The sequence below is a fragment of the Clytia hemisphaerica genome, unplaced genomic scaffold, assembly GCF_902728285.1.
Source record: "Clytia hemisphaerica strain Z4C2 unplaced genomic scaffold, Clytia hemisphaerica genome assembly, whole genome shotgun sequence".
NCBI lineage: Eukaryota > Metazoa > Cnidaria > Hydrozoa > Leptothecata > Clytiidae > Clytia > Clytia hemisphaerica.
In genome coordinates, this window is record NW_027103425.1 from 301,462 (window position 1) to 318,194 (window position 16,733).

The following is a 16,733-nucleotide window of genomic DNA, read 5'->3' on the forward strand; positions in this document are numbered from 1 at the left end:
GAGTTGTTTTATCAGGCTTCCATCTGCTACACGTTTTTTTATATAAAACAGACTAAATAAGAAAATAAGACTTCGTGAACTCGAAAACAAGTCCGATTTCTTAGGGAAGTGGACAAAAATACTCAAAAAATGGTTAAAATAAAAACATGTTAAGAACATTTTTAGGCTTAAACTCAAAAACTTAAGAATATCCGAAGGCTTAAAATTTTGAATGTTCATATTAACAAAACGTGTATGCGCTTTACTTTAGGTGTGCTAGTTTGAAATAGGTTTATGAAAGTGAAAGAATTTTACTATGCATAAGCTTTAACAAATGTTATGCTAATTAACAATGTTAGAGATCATTAGAACGACTGGATTATATTTTACATTAAGACTTTTCGTTCTTTTTTCAGTTAAAATCTGTGAACACAATATCAGAGCACCAAGAGCAGAGGAAGTTTGAAAAAGATTTGACGGTGGTGAACCTTTAGCTCGACAATAATGTATCCAGCAGGTATGTTATAATTCTATTTGCTTTTTATTTCTAAAGAACTGCTTTCAGTTCTTTTCCAACCAGCCAACTCGTTGAATGCAAAAGAAAAAGATCTAATGGTGCAAACGGATTCAGTTTGAAATAGCACAAATTTATAAAGCCCGAAAGGCTAGATGTCGTGATTTAAGCCATCGCAGGCAAAGAAAAATTTGATAGCGGAAAAATATTGTTGCAACTGTTTTCAAAAACCCGCAAAGCTTCTGATTGGTCAAGCGCTGAAATTCTATTATAATGTCACGTGACCTAGGTAGGATTTCCTACCTAACCACGGCACACTTTTCAGCCGAAGCACGACATCTAGCCCTTCGGGCTTTATAAATCTATGGGGAAAAGTTTGTTATCAGTGGTGACCAGCGTGGTGACAGGGGGTGCGAAAAGACAAGGGTCGGAATATCTGATAACTCATTTTGGCGCCCCTTTGCTTTTTACACCTTGGAATTAGCAGTTATTTCATCCAAATAGCAATCCCTGTCTGAATTAGTGCGTGATAGCTCCAATTGTGAATGGAGTTGAACACAAATTTGATTACAACTGTTTCTATAAAAGGAATCCCTACCTACTAAATCTTGAATCTGAATCAAAATTTTTCTTGATCAAATATTCATAAATTGTACATTTGTTGAATTTCATATCGTAGTGAATTTGGAATATTTAACCGAAATTCAAAATAAGGAATACAAAATGCATAAACTTTCTGCGAGGAAATCATATCAGAGATGTACATTTTGAGGCTGTTATTGATGATGCTATAGATTTGGGGACTGTTAACATCTTTTTGGATTTTTTTTTATTTTGAAGATGCTTTTCCCAAGATCTGTACCAAGCTTCTGGCTAGGTAAATTATGATTTTTTTTTACTTTTGTTATGAATGGATTTTTTTAAGAACCCAAAGAAATCCATCTCGCTTCAAATGCAAAAGCCGATTTTCTGACTATGAACACACTCTACATGCTTTCTTTTATAAGAATATTTATGATATGATGAAATTGAAAATTAAGAATATGCTTAAAATATCACTATCATGGAGTCTGGCAGTAGAACCTAACAATGCCAATTTTAGAGCCTTTTTAGTTGTAAGTTGCTCGAAACTTTTGCTAAAATGCCACTTTATACTTTAGGTATGTATTACGTTTCAAATTTAGGTTGAATTTTGATCCTGACCGTAAGAATAGTTTAGGATGATTTTCCCAAAGAGTTAAGAATATCCATGATGAAATGGAAAAACACCATTCTTATACAAAAGCGTGTAATTAAAAATTGGCTGTGCAAAAGAAGAACAATTATGACCTTTGAGATTTACGTACAATTATGCATGCAAGCACACGTTTTTTTATAAGAAAATGAGAATAAAATTTGATTAAAACCTAAGAACCAATTAAGAATAAGCTGAGCCCCGGATTACTTAGATAATACTGATTTATAGCCCTTAAAGGTTTTGTTTTTTAATAAGAGTGATATCGTTTGCTTACTCGTCAATTTTAATTCACAAGCTTTTTCACATTGGATTGACACGGATGTGGAGCAAGATTGGTCATAAAGATGAAAAGAAAAACATTTTTTGCTTCTATCAGCACAATATAACAATAGGCAGACATTTTCCTGATATGAGAAATATGTGTCTGATGTGAAACGAAAACACTTATATAAAAATAAAACCTTTAAGTAATGAAATAAAGTGTAATAAGGAAGCTATAAGAACATTTAAACCTAAAGATTTCGAAAGAATTGAGAACAGCCGAGCATCAAAACTTACTGTTCTTATAAATAAAGCGTGTAACAATAAACCTGGAAATACTATCACTAAAATTATGTAGTCTCGACTTCATCAATGTCTAAAGAACTATCAAATAACCAAGAAAATGCATTGCAATTTTATATAAAATCAACGAAATGGTTTCGATATGTCAAAATTCTCATATATTAACGAAATCAAACTCTGAAAATGTCCACCCAATTTTGACAGGACGGTGTAAAATTTCATTCAAGCATCAAAATTAGAAATTATTAAAACATTTCATTGATTGAAGAAAAGGCGTTAAATTTGTTTGGGCATCCACGTGGGAGATTGTCTTGACTGATAATCTTGTTGAATAACAATGGCCTGACACTTCTTCAGAGAGGTTTTGTCGGGTTCACCTTGCCTCTTTTGTTTAATTCAACTTTTTCTTTAATAAAACGGCTGAGTAAATATTTCTTGTATTTTTGATGCTACCTAGCTCTGTTTTGTTTTTTGGAAGTTGTGGAGAAGCCTTCTTTTTATCTGTTTTATTTATTCGTAATTTGTTAAAGTTGGTTGATTGTTGATGTTACTGTATTCCAAAAAAGGTTTTCCAGGGGATGAGTGTTTGTGTCCAGGAGGTTCATTTAGATGGAAAATTAATAGTCTTGCACGGTTTTTCGACCGTGGCCGACGGCTCGCAGAACATTAGCTCGATTATTCCTCGTCAAGCAATTTTTTTCTTCGTATAACTTTAAAGAAAGGGTCGACTTGCTATTAAAACATTCTGTTAGTTGCCTTCAGATAGTTTTTTTGAGCTTTTTTTTCTTTTGCGAAACTTCACAGTCAGAAAGATCTTGCTTTACTAGACGTAAATAAACTAATTATAATTATCAGAAGTAACTGCTGGGCGTAAACTTGAGACATTGACAATTATTACGAAAATTGTTTCGAAATCCCAGATGAGATGAGAACATCTGAAACCGTTGGTTGAACTTAAATTATCACATAATTGTACAAGTTTCTCCCATTTTCTTATAGACTTCAGACTGTCCTTATATTTGATAACAAAGTAGAAAAATTTTGGCTGCAAAAGTAATCAAAACCTTTCGAAACCATTTTTTATTGGTCATGAAATTTGATGAAATTTTATTTGAAAAAGTGGGTTTCAATAACTTGAGATTTTTTCTTGAGCTTATTGGAGCTTATTTTATTAAACTCATTTGTAAATCGTAGCGTTGTTGATTATTGGGTTAAAAATGGTGCTAGATGTTTGAAACTGGTTTCATAAAGAATGTAGCCGAAACTATCGTTTGAAATTTAGAATTAATTTTTGAAATGTTAAGTCTAAAATTAATCGTGAGGCTCACGTTGTTATCACAAACATCTAATACTCGAATTTGATAACAGTTTAACATTCTTTTACTTTTGTTTACAAGTCGATAAGCACTAAAGAAATATTTGCTGATTGTTGGAAAGATTTTGATTTTTTGTTGTTTTGAATATTATTAGTATGGCTGATCAAGAGGGTAGGTACATGTTTCTATTTGAACATTTCTCATTTTCTTACTAAATTATTCACTGAAAATGCTAGTAAATCGATAACTTAACTCGGCCCGCTTTTCGCCCTGCCTATTCTAATTGTGAATTAAAGTGGGGGAAAAGTTGGCTGTCTAAAGTCAACGCAGTGCTCTCTTTTGAGGGAAATGCAATGTCTTATTTCAAGCGAAGATTTCAACTGCAAACTTTCTGCCCACTTTTTGCCTATTCTGACAATTGGAATAGGCAGAGATGAAAGCTGGCCGTCTAAGCTAGAGCTATGACACTACCTCCAAGATCTTTGGCATTTCTACTTTGACTGCGAAGGGAATCTTTGAGTTAAGGAGAGGCTAAATAGCCTGAGAGACTCAGGGATCAAGAGAGGTTCAAGTTATGATCATAGATTTATAAAGCCCGAAGGGCTAGATGTCGAGCTTTAAGCCATCGCAGGCAAAAATAGTGAATATCGGAAGAAATATTGTTGCTATTGTTTTCGAAAACCCGCGAAGCTTCTGATTGGTCAATCGCTGAAATTCTATTGTAATATCACGTAACTTAGGTAGGTTTTCCTACCTAACCACGGCACACGTTTCAGCAAAAGCTTTACATCTAGTCTTTCGGGCTTTATAAATCTATAGTTATGATGCTCCGGCTGTAGGATATGAAGCCACGCCCCTTTTGTCTCAGCTGGAGGGTCGATGTCTTTTGTGCTGATGCAGGGTTGTTCCTTTTGTTATGCGAAAAGCGATTAGTTTAAGATTTTATGCTTATTGACTTGATTAGATCTACGATATGATCAACTGAAGCAAGAAAGAGCGTTGGTGAACTCAGACAGATATAAAATATAGGTTTGAAAATGTTCTTAGGCGTCAAGAATGAAAAAGTTACCATGGTTTTAGATTTTCATTGGCTTGACAAAGTAAAGCCAATACTTTCTTTTTTCTAGTGAACTCCGGTTTCAGTTCTCGCTTATATGTAAGAATCAAGATATCGCAAATTATAAATTAAGCCTTGGAAAAATTCTTTACATATCTTAAAAGTAAGGGTGGACAAACTAAAATCAGTCTTTTACCCCCTAGAAATCAAAACTTTTACCTCCTGGAAAAAATGAAAAAATACTTCGTTATACCCTCTGGAAATTTTTCCGGGATTACGCTCTGGAAGTGTTCGTCCATCCCCCTGTATGGATATAAAATGGAATGGCCCAATTGAGATTTTAATATTTGATTTATAACACCATGCATATTGAAATAATGTTGCCTTGAATTAGTGGTAATTTCAGGTTTAAAGTCTCGTATTGGGAAGTGACGAGAGTATGATTTTCAGGTAGAAAGTGGGACGTTTTTAACCGGATTTTTTTTCGTTGTGATTGGGTGTTCCACTTGATCTCTCTGAAAAGGAACGGGGAGTTTTTTGTTTTTTTTGTTTTTTGACTTTTTGCATATTTCCGGACGTAGTCTCTGTACTAATAAATCGATCAATGACATTTGAGACATTTACATAGGAATATTTTATTATCAAAAACGAATTGAATTTTCCTGGACTACAAAACTAGTCCCTTTCTCTCTTAATTCCAATGAAATTGAGAATTTCCATATATTCTTTCAATGGAAAACCTGTTCTACCTTAGATATTTAACTAGCTTTAAGTTATACGAGGTTCAATACAAGTTTTTTTAAGAACAAACTACATAAGAACATAAGGCTTCGATGGCCAAAATATTAAGGACAAGTTAAGAGCATTTTAAGGCTTTGCGAACTCCCAATTTCTTAGGAAAGTTGACCAAAATACTCACAAAATGGCGAAATTAAGAACATTTTAAAAACATTTTAGGCTTAAAACTTAAAAAGTTAAGAACACCCGATAGCTTAAAAAATGTTGGATGTTCTTATAAAAAAACGTGAAGATGAAAGACCCTTGGAAGCTAGTGTCTCACTATTTCGTTATGTTTATAGGGCTCTAATTTGAGCTTGGGTCTAGATGATTGTAATTCAACGTGGAGAGAGTGATATGGTTTAACACCCTGTTTATTAAAGGACTTTACGTTTGAAACTTAATCTGAGGTTTTATTTACACATTCACGGCTATCAAATTTCGTGGTAAAGAGATGGATTCTTTTGCATATAAATGGTGATTTGTCAACATTGACTTTTTACTACACCAGTGTACAGTCAATGAAAATTTTCCGTAACAGCGGGAGAGATCTTAATAACCCCATATTAGGATTGAAGATTCTTTAAACTCTCTCCCCCTCTTGGAGGATTTCATGACATTTTTTCTCTCTGGTGTTTGGTGACATATTAACTCGTCATGTTAAGCAAATAGGGATGAATTTCCTACGAAAGTTGATGACTTGCAAATAGTTGTTTTTCTTTGGTGCAACTTCGCTTCATTTTTTGTAAATTGATTTGCTGTCTAGTTTTAGGATAGGCTTTCTATGACTTCCTTCCTTAAGGCATACACAGCCTGGTGTGTGATATCTTTTAAGATGTAAAGCCTGGTTAGGAAGCCCCCAGCGGTTTTCGTGATGGAGTGATTGGCGTTTTTTCAAGTTTGTGATTTCGTGATTTAAGATTTTAAAGTGCGTGATTTGATTGTGTGATTGGAGGAACCAACGTGATCAACGTGATTGTGATAGAAAGGAAATTTAACTCGTGATAACGTGATTTGGATTTTTTTTGCGTGATAGCGTGATTTGAAAAGTGACTGGGGGGTCTGGTTATCTTAATTTCTTGTTATATTCTCCCATCGGGGTTCAAGATTGGTCTTTAAGCGTTATGTAGAAAGAGTAGAGTATAGTGTTTGTTATAAGGCGAGACCAATTTGATTAGTTGTTTTACGGGCCCGACCGACCCTGTGAAATTCCATAAATCGAAATAAAAATAAAATTGATTTTGGTAGTACCTTTTTATTTTCTTTGCTTTACAGACTGCCAAATTTTCAAAAATTTTGTAGTTTTTCCAAGGTTTTGAGAATTTTATGTCCAATTTTTCATTTAATCCATGAATTCAAGATATATTTTTTGTATCTTTTTAATTTCTGTTTTTTTAGGAGGCTCTACGTAAAATTCTACTTTTATTTTTATTTTTTCGCCGCCGACCGACCTTCTTTTTTGGGTAGCTTGGCCCGTAAAACAACAAATTAAATTGGCCTCGCCTAACAAAACATATCAGTAGAATGCTGACAGACCAAGTTCTCGTTATTTTTACGGTTTTTAAACTCCGGTTTCAGTTCTCGCTTATATGTAAAAATCAAGATATCGCAAATTATAAATTAAACACGAATACAGAATGGGCTGTTCCATTAAATTTCCATACAAGAGGGTGGACGAACCTTTTAAAGGAAAATAAAGATTCTTAGAAATATGTGAATACCCCTGGAAATTTGCAAAAGAACCCTTGGAAAAATTCTTTACATACCTTAAAAGTAAGGGTAGGAAGAACTAAAATCAGTCTTTTACCCCCTAGAAATCAAAACTTTTACCTCCTGGAAAAAATGAAAAAATACTTCGTTATACCCTCTGGAAATTTTTCTGGGATTACGCTCTGGCAATGTTCGTCCATCCCCCTGTATGGATATAAAATGGAATGGCCCAATTGAGATTTTAATATTTGATTTATAACACCATGCATATTGAAATAATGTTGCCTTGAATTAGTGGTAATTTCAGGTTTAAAGTCTCCTATTGGGAAGTGACGAGAGTATGATTTTCAGGTAGAAAGTGGGACGTTCTTAACCGGATTTTTTTTTCGTTGTGATAGGGTGTTCCACTTGATCTCTCTGAAAAGAAATGGGGAGTTATTTTTCAACTTTTTGCATATTTCCGGACGTAGTCTCTGTACTGATAAATCGATCAATGACATTTGAGACATCTACATAGGGATATTTTTTATCAAAAATGAATTGAATTTTCCTGGACTACAAAACTAGTTCCTTTCCCTCTTAATTCCAATGAAATTGAGAATTTCCATATATTCTTTCAATGGAAAACCTGTTCTACCTTAGATATTTAACTAGCTTTAAGGTATATGAGATTCAATACTGATGGAAGACCCTTGGAAGCTAGTATCTCACTATCTCGTTATGTTTATAGGGCTCTAATTTGAGCTTGGATTTGGATGATTGCAATTCAACGTGGAGAGAGTGATATGGTTTAACACCCTGTTTATTAAAGGACTTTACGTTCGAAACTTAATCTTAAGTCTGAGGTTTTATTTACATATTCACGGCTATCAGATTTCGTGGTAAAGAGATGGATTCTTTTGCATATAAATGGTGATTTGTCAACATTGACTTTTTACAACACCAGTGTACAGTCAATGAAAATTTTCCGTAACAGTGGGAGAGCTCTTAAAAGCCCCATATTAGGATTGAAGATTCTTTAAACTCTCTCCCCCTCTTGGAGGATTTCATGACCTTTTTTCTCTCTGGTGTTTGGTGACATATTAACTCGTCATGTTAAGCAAATAGGGACGAATTTCCTACGAAAGTTGATGACTTGCAAATAGTTGTTTTTCTTTGGTGCAACTTCGCTTCATTTTTTGTAAATTGATTTGCTGTCTAGTTTTAGGATAGGCTTTCTATGACTTCCTTCCTTAAGGCATACACAGCCTGGTGTGTGATATCTTTTAAGATGTAAAGCCTGGTTAGGAAGCCCCCAGCGGTTTTCGTGATAGAGTGATTGGCGTTTTTTCAAGTTTGTGATTTCGTGATTTAAGATTTTAAAGTGCGTGATTTGATTGTGTGATTGGAGGAACCAACGTGATCAACGTGATTGTGATAGAAAGGAAATTTAACTCGTGATAACGTGATTTGGAATTTTTTTGCGTGATAGCGTGATTTGAAAAGTGACTGGGGGGTCTGGTTATCTTAATTTCTTGTTATATTCTCCCATCGGGGTTCAAGATTGGTCTTTAAGCGTTATGTAGAAAGAGTAGAGTATAGTGTTTTTCTCCTCTAACTCTAAACCATAGTAACTTCCCACACCCTAAACTCCCGACTCCCATACCCACAGAAGAAAAGACACAGTGTTTTCTTTATAATTTGGTGGACGGGTCTTTGCAAGCACTGAGGATACTCTGGACAGCGGATAAAATACAAGAAGTTTATTCGTTGAGTACTGTATAATAAATTCTTGGCTCGAGTGTCATTGTTGTAAATTTGAACGTGGTAATATTTCGTAGAAAGTAGTGATTGCGAACCGGCCGGATGCGCCACAAACCCCTTCGTGAGAGGAAAATACATATTCCTCGTCCCAATGCACGGTCGCGTCCTCGAGGGTTAAGGCACTACTCTTGAGTCTCTCGCAAATACGATCTCTCATTAAATCGTTCATAATTACCGCCTCTCTTTAATTCGTTTGTAATTACGTATATTTCGTCAGTTCTTTCGATGGAAATATATGATAACATCGACCAATGTTAGGATATCGTATCGTATCGTTTCGTCTTTCGAGTTCGGAATGCTCGGATTCTTCTCTTGCAGGTGTTGTCAGTGGTTGTTCGTTATCGAGTTTTTATCGTGTATCTGATTTGTCCGGTTGCTCTTTAGTCGGCTATAGAATCGGAAGTGTTTTTCTGGATACATATCCCGTTTCGTTGCCTCCGGTCATCGTCGATGCATCACATGAAAATAAAATATAAGATTTATGTAAGTAAGGTTAATGTCCAGAGCCCTCGACCCGAGATGTTGTTTTGAAAAAGGGCTACCATTTTTAAACCCATACATGTCTCATCTGAGCATGCGTACTCGGACCCATGTCTCTCGGACGCCCGTCCGCCCATTCACGATCACGCCCTGACGCCCTACTATTTGAGTGCGAGATCGCGGAGAAACTAATTTTCGCTCTATCTTCGACTGCGCGAAAATTCGCGTTATAAGGCGAGACCAATTTGATTAGTTGTTTTACGGGCCCGACCGACCCTGTGAAATTCCAAAAATAAAAATAAAAATAAAATTGATTTTGGTAGTACCTTTTTATTTTCTTTGCTTTACAGACTGCCAAGAATTTTATGTCTAATTTTTCATTTAATCCATGAATTCAAGCTATATTTTGTGTCTTTTTAATTTCTGTTTCGCATTTTTGTCACGATGTAATAGTTTTTGCTGCCTTTTTAGGAGGCTCTACGTAAAATTCTACTTTAATTTTTATTTTTTCGCCGACCGACCGACCTTCTTTTTTAGGTAGCTTGGCCCGTAAAATAACAAATTAAATTGGCCTCGCCTAACAAAACATATCAGTAGAATGCTGACAGTCAGGACGAGAGTAGTGGAGGAGCCCTGGTTTCATATGATTGCATCTTATATGGATCAAAGGTCATGACATTCTGATACAAATCAGACTTAAAGGTTTTCAGCTTTCCTGGTATGCAAAGCTGGAGTCTCGACTGCTTTTTGTAACTCTATATAAAGCTAATAGCCTGATCAGTGGAATCTTTAGTAAAAGGTTTGTGACTCTTGTAACCATAGCTAGGTGGTTTCTGGTGGTCAGTTATTAGAGTTTGGTGTGTTGGTTGTAATCAATTCTGATCAATTCTCATTTTACTCAAATCTTTTGCGGGAGCTGATTTTCAGTGGCGTGATTGAGAAAATTCGTGGATTTTCCGTGGCGTAAAAATAAAAAGAACTTGGTCAGGCCCGGCGGAACAACTGTTAAAGTGGGGAGGCTGAAGGCTCCCTGAAATTCGCTAGAAATTTGAGAAAAAAATCTAATTTGCTCAAAAGTGGGGAGGCTGAAGTCTCCCCAGTCTCCCCGCTTCCGCCGGACCTGTTGGTTCAAAGATTTTAATGAACAATCAACCTTACAGAGCCAATTTTGACACATGTTGCTTAATGCCTGAGCAGAGTTTCAGACACATCCATACTGAAATATTTGCTCTCTCAAACCTATGAAATGGGTTTACCGATGTCAATCGTTTTTACAATGAATTTTTGAATCCAATCCCCAACAAGGCGTAGACTCTTCTTGATATTCAAGGTCTCAAACACGTAAAACTTAATATTTTAAAATTAGAGAATCTTGGATCTATTGCATATTAGCCTGACTTTTGTTCCGTGAGCTACTATTTTTCCAGCATCTAGAATGTGGTACAGCATTGTGGTCACGCTAATGCCTTGTTAATTGAGGCTTTTAATTGGGAAATGATTATAATCTATTGGAGTAGGCATTCCAATATTTCTGTTTTAATATAAAAGAGGATTGACATTGTTTTTGTTGTGATCGTTAAGGAACCTCGTATTTTTTTTAAAGTTTTCGTTGATTGAAATGTGTGATTAGCTTTTTCTGGATAGCTTGAATAAGGTTAGATGATTTTACATTTTAAGGTTTTTGAGGTAGATTAGTATCCATAGTGGAATGAGTTGTTAGGTAAACTCTGTACTAGAGTGCATTATTGACGCTTATTAGCGAGTTTACTCTCGGGTACCTAATAGCCGTCCCCCCCCCCCCCGCTAATTAATTTTTCGAAAAATTTCCACCCAGGACATTCTTATTCCAACCCCCCCCCCCGCTTATTAATTTTTGGGAAAATGTTTTTGAAAGTTCCCTTTTTGTGTTAATTCTGCTGTATTAGCCTCCTTTTCAAACATTTTCCACCCAGGACATTTTTATTCCAACCCCCCCCCCCCGCTTATTAAATTTTGAGATTTTTTCCAACCCCCCTGCTTATTCCAACCCCCCCGGCTATTAGGTACCCGAGAGTATGTATTCGAGGTAAATAGAGGGGAACGGTATAAAGCAAAGTTGACATGTCTCCAAATTCACCGTCCACTTTGCCCGACGACGGTAAAAACACCAAAATACCGTCGTCTGTTTAGGTGAGCAAAGGCAATATAGAGGCGTACATCAACTATCGACTTTCTTTTGTATCATTTCACTTACCGTCGCCCTCAATATCCTCCGATATATAAACTCGGTATTTTTTATTCTACGGCAGTAAATTCTCAAATTTTCTTCACTGCTTGATATATGTTTTATTGTCAGTTTTCCTATGTATGTATCCACCTTTTCGACCGTCCACCTTATTCTTTAATTTACCACTCGATCCAATCCTTTTTTGACACTTTTTTCTATTGCCTCAGTTGCAAAAAAAAGACTGGGACGATTTTAAGGTGGTAAATCGGACAAAAATGCCCGCGCTGTAATTGGCGGCTGCGGTCAAAAAGGTGTATTGTACTGGTGTAGGTTGCGTTCTTCTACTTAATTTTCAAATACTTTATTATCTCGATCCATAGATAGTGAAGCACATCTCCTCACAAACACACAAGGTGATATGTCTGATGAGAAGACAAAAACACCGGCAGCTGAGGATCTCATGTTCGAAGATGGCGTCCGAAGAATCGACATCATTTTCGCGTATGAAGCGAACGCTGAACTTGATCCACAGCGACAAAAATATTTAGACAATTTGAAAGTGTTAGGATTGGAATTTGAACAAGCAAAAATGGTAAGTCGCATTTTTCTGAAATTCAGGATGACTTGTACCGTACTTACCGCTAACAATCCAAAAGTTCGCAAAACAATCAATCGAAAACATTTCCGCTGAAAATGAAAATTTCCGAATAATTCGATTAACGAACCAAGCTGGCTGGCTAAAAAAGACTCTGCGAGAAGCCTTTCGGGGATAAAGCACCAGCTTGGTTCTGTCTTTATTCTATTCTATTATTTTGGCGCGTTTGATCGTTGAGCGAACTTTTGGATTGTTGATGGTTTATTTTTTCAGTTTTTCGTAATTAGAAGTACTCTCAGTTACCTAATAAACCTCCGGAAGATTTTCACTCAGAATAATCATATTCAAACCGCGCCCCGCCCTTGCCAATTAAATTTAGGGAAACCCTTTACCATATCTCCCTTCCCGTGATTCATATTCTTCGGGCAAGACACTTTTATTATAAACACCTACCCGTTTTTTCTAATACCCCGTCTATTAGGTACCCGAGAGTAAAGCTTATATTTTTTTCTCCAACCTTTATTGGAGGGTCATAACCTATTTTCTCATGCTAAATTACAACTAGCTACTAACAAACTGCTAACTGAATAACAACAATAATGCAAAAACACTAACATATTTTCCAACATTAACTTTGATTATTGAGATTCCAAGTTGATAAGGGAAAGTGTGGTTATAAAAGTTTATAGTGTTTATAAATGTTGAGACTTGAGCCTCGTAGACTACTAGGATAGAAGTTAAAGGAAGATCAGATATTTTTTTCTGATACAGTGGAGTTTCTATAACTCGAACACGCACCAGTCAAGTTAAGGAAACTTCGAGATATGGTGTAAGGGGGGGGTTGTAGGGGTTCGAAATACCGTTTTCCCGTCAAAATTTTTGCTGAATCTCGGAATCCCGAAAATTGAAAAAATAATAACACCGTCACACCGGCTTGTACAGGGCAAAAATGTACCTAAATACCGTCACCGTCTGATTTTAAAATACCGTTTTCCCGTCCCTTTTTTCGTCAAATCCCGTAATACCGTACTAAAAAAGGGCCAATCCCGTCACACCGTAAAAATACAAACCCCCCCCCCCCCAGTAAGGTTTTATATATAACAATGTTCACTGAAGGGATCAACATCGATCGAGTTAAGGAGACATTCGAGATATATAATTTCCAGTTATGGAGACTCTTCTGTTGTTAGTTAGAAACAAAAAGTTCTTATGACAAAGAAAGATTTAGAAAGATTACTTTTGTAAAATATCTTATGTTATAAATTATAACATTTGAGGAAAATAAAGTATGTTCTTACGCTATAGGAAGCTTTTATATATATATATTTCCGATCGGATATTATGGACGGTTGTATGATACATATGCAACTATCACTGGTGACAATGATATGATATTACACCATCAAGTTAGATAGAATTCCGTAGCATCAAAACTTAAAACTCGTACCCATAGGAGGAAGTGTAGTTATGCAACCTCATTCCCGCTTCGGCTTTTTGCTGTTTTACTGATACACTTTGAGCCTCAAATTGTTCTTATCCTGTTCTTATTTAAGGGTTAATTGAGGTGTTTTAGGTGGTATACCAAATTTTTACTACTTTGGCTCCTAAATTGCTTAAAATTTAAAAATTTCAGGCTCCGTATTGTTCTCAATTTTTTTTGTTCTTATTTTTTGGCGATTTTGGGTGCCATTGTTTTTATAAAATTGTTCTTATAAAAGAAGAAATGTAGCGTCAGATGATATAACAGCGTTCAGTTTGAGGTCGTTGTTGTTATTTTCTGCTCGCGCAGTTTGATTATTAGCCCGAGAGTGTCATTTCCGCAAATGGCACTAGAGGGCGCAAATGGCACTAGAGGGCTAATAATCAAACTGCAAGGGCAGAATTAATGACAACAACGAACGAAAGCTTAACACTATTACTATTATTATCAATATCGGAAATTCAAACAACGTTTTTTTCTAGCGTCAGCCAAGTCTTTTCGCTTCAATGCAATGACTTCAACAAGTTTTGAGTACCCTTGCGAGCGGGCTGCAAATGACCAAAAAGTGTTTTTTTTCTGACGTCGGTTTAGTCTCACCGCTTCAATGCAACGACTTCAATAAAGTTCCGAGCGGGCCGCAAATGACGTTATCGCCCTATAACCAGGGCGGTTAATGATATTTCAGCCCTCTGAAGCTATTATGACTATTTGAGTCATAGAACCTTTCAATACCGCCCGCCGTTCGAATCTTTAATGGCTTACTTAATGACCGCTATATGGATAATAATACCCTATTATCTGACGTCCATCAGTGCAGTAACATAAATAAAGCCTGGGATACATCGGGAAGAGGACTGTTTATGTTAATACGAAGGGGGCGACCGATAAGCATTCAGGCGAAACACTTTTTTTGCTCATAATGTTTCGACCTTGCTTGAAACATTTCTCTCTCACAAAAAGTCTTCAAACCTGTCAATATCCCTCCGACTCAGCATGTTTACTCGTTATACCTTCATTTTCATAACAAAAACTAACTGGGGTGTGAGCAGCATAAACAAACACCCGATGTATAAAATACAAGAAAGAAAGCGTGTGGAAAGAGGGTGGGAAAAAATAGAGTCTGCTAAATTGCGTGGGTTGCGTGGGTGCGTGGGTCGATATTTTTGCGTGGGTCATTTTTTTGCGTGGGTGCGTGGGTCAAAATATTTTTTGCGTGGGTCAAAAATTTTGCGTGGGTCAATTCTTTTACGTGGGTCATATTTTTTGCGTGGGTCAAATTTTTTGCATGGGTCAAAATTTTTGCGTGGGTCATTATTTTTTGCGTGGGTCATATTTTTTGCGTGGGTCATATTTTTTGCGTGGGTCATTATTTTTTGCGTGGGTCAAAATTTTTGCGTGGGTCAAAATTCTCTCTGTAATTCGAAAAAATGCCTTCCCTTGAAATTCGAACTGGTCACATCCAAAATGTTGGATGTGTTTTACATAACACGTTTTGGTTTATTTTGTTTATTTTGCATAGCTGTACAGTTCCGTACTTTCTGAATAATAATATGGTGAATTTGTTCCAATAAACGAGGTCGGAAAGAACTTTTCCAACAAAGGAGTGTCTTTTTATAAGAGGAAGCTTTATAGAATCTTTTTAGAAGCTTTATAGCTTCTTATAGCACCCCTTAATCTTTTGGGTTTCCTTTGAGTGTTAAAGAACGAAGCAAATGGTGACAAAACCTGAAAATTTTTCTACAAAAGTTATATTCATTAGGCGAGCGATGCTTATTTCCATGACACTGGAATCCTGAAATATAGCATGCTAAAATTCAAAAGTGTGATCCTGAAGTGTGTCTACAAAAATTAGAGGGGTGTGTGTTGATTCTGTATAATGTTATAGTAAATAAGTGCAGCTATGTAAAATAAACCACAAGGTGTTACTACATAAAAACTATGTGCCTTTGTTTAGTTTTAGTAGATATATACACAACACATTTGTGTATAAGATAACTTGAAAATTTAAATTTGACAAAAAAACGTCTTAGCTAACTCGAAAGTTTTAATTTGGTAAAAAAATCGAGTTAGCTAAAAAATCACCAAAAAAATAGTGACCCACTCAAAAACTTAGACCTACGCAAAAATTAATGACCCACGCAAAAAAATATGACCCACGCAAAAAATAATGACCCACGCAAAAAAATATGACCCACGCAAAAAAATATGACCCACGCAAAAAATTTGACCCACGCAAAAAAAATTGACCCACGCAAAAAATTTGACCCACGCAAAAAATATTTTGACTCACGCACCCACGCAAAAAAATGACCCACGCAAAAATATTAACCCACGCAAAAATATTGACCCACGCACCCACGCAACCCACGCAATTTAGCAGACTCGAAAAAATTCGCCCTTTTTTGATGATGCGTAATAACAGTTGTTTTTTTCTCTGTTCTAATACACCTTTTCGACCGTAGCCGCCAATTGCCGCCCGGGCATTTTGTTGTCCGCTTTATCCCACTAAAACCGTCCCAGTCCTTTTTTCACACATATAGACAATAGAAAAATGTGTCAAAAAAGGATTGGATCAAGTTTAGGGGGATAATTAAATGATTAAGTGGCACGCGCTTGACCGCGTGACGACGGTCGAAAAGGTGTATATGATATAAAGTAAAACAGTTAAAGAATAAAGTATAAAGTTATTACCCAGTCTAGACAAATTCCGTCTTACACGGCTTACACGTTACGTAATTTCCATGTTACTTTCTGTAATACCAGAAATACGCAGCTAGGAGGTCAAAAAATGTCATAAAGTTCAAAAGGGAAACTGCTTTTTGGTTCTACTCTACTGTCCATAATTCGGTGTCTTTATTCAAAAAGAGCTTTATCTTTTTACTGTTCAAACGAGATCGAGGCAAATACAGTTTGACCTTGATAAAGTAAAGATATTCAAATTTATTTTTGAAATGCTTTAAACAAACGTTGCCTTGGAAAAATATTTTTTAGTAGAATTGCTTGTTTGCGATACCG

At 36.0% G+C, this 16,733-nt stretch overlaps 1 protein-coding gene across 3 annotated transcripts in view; it reads left to right on the forward strand.

The window, feature by feature from the left end:
* Positions 1-393: 393 nt before the first annotated feature.
* Positions 394-16,733, forward strand: part of LOC136797905 (anoctamin-4-like) — a 30,544-nt gene continuing 14,204 nt past the window's right edge. The window contains exons 1-2 of one of the 3 annotated variants that reach the window (XM_067054487.1): positions 394-496; positions 12,024-12,235. In XM_067054487.1, the coding sequence (XP_066910588.1) occupies positions 484-496; positions 12,024-12,235 (225 nt within the window). In that variant the 5' untranslated portion in view covers positions 394-483. Of the gene's footprint in view, positions 497-1,318; positions 1,371-3,685; positions 3,782-12,023; positions 12,236-16,733 lie in introns of those variants that run through there. The other 2 variants (XM_067054484.1, XM_067054486.1) reach the window with 2 other exon arrangements.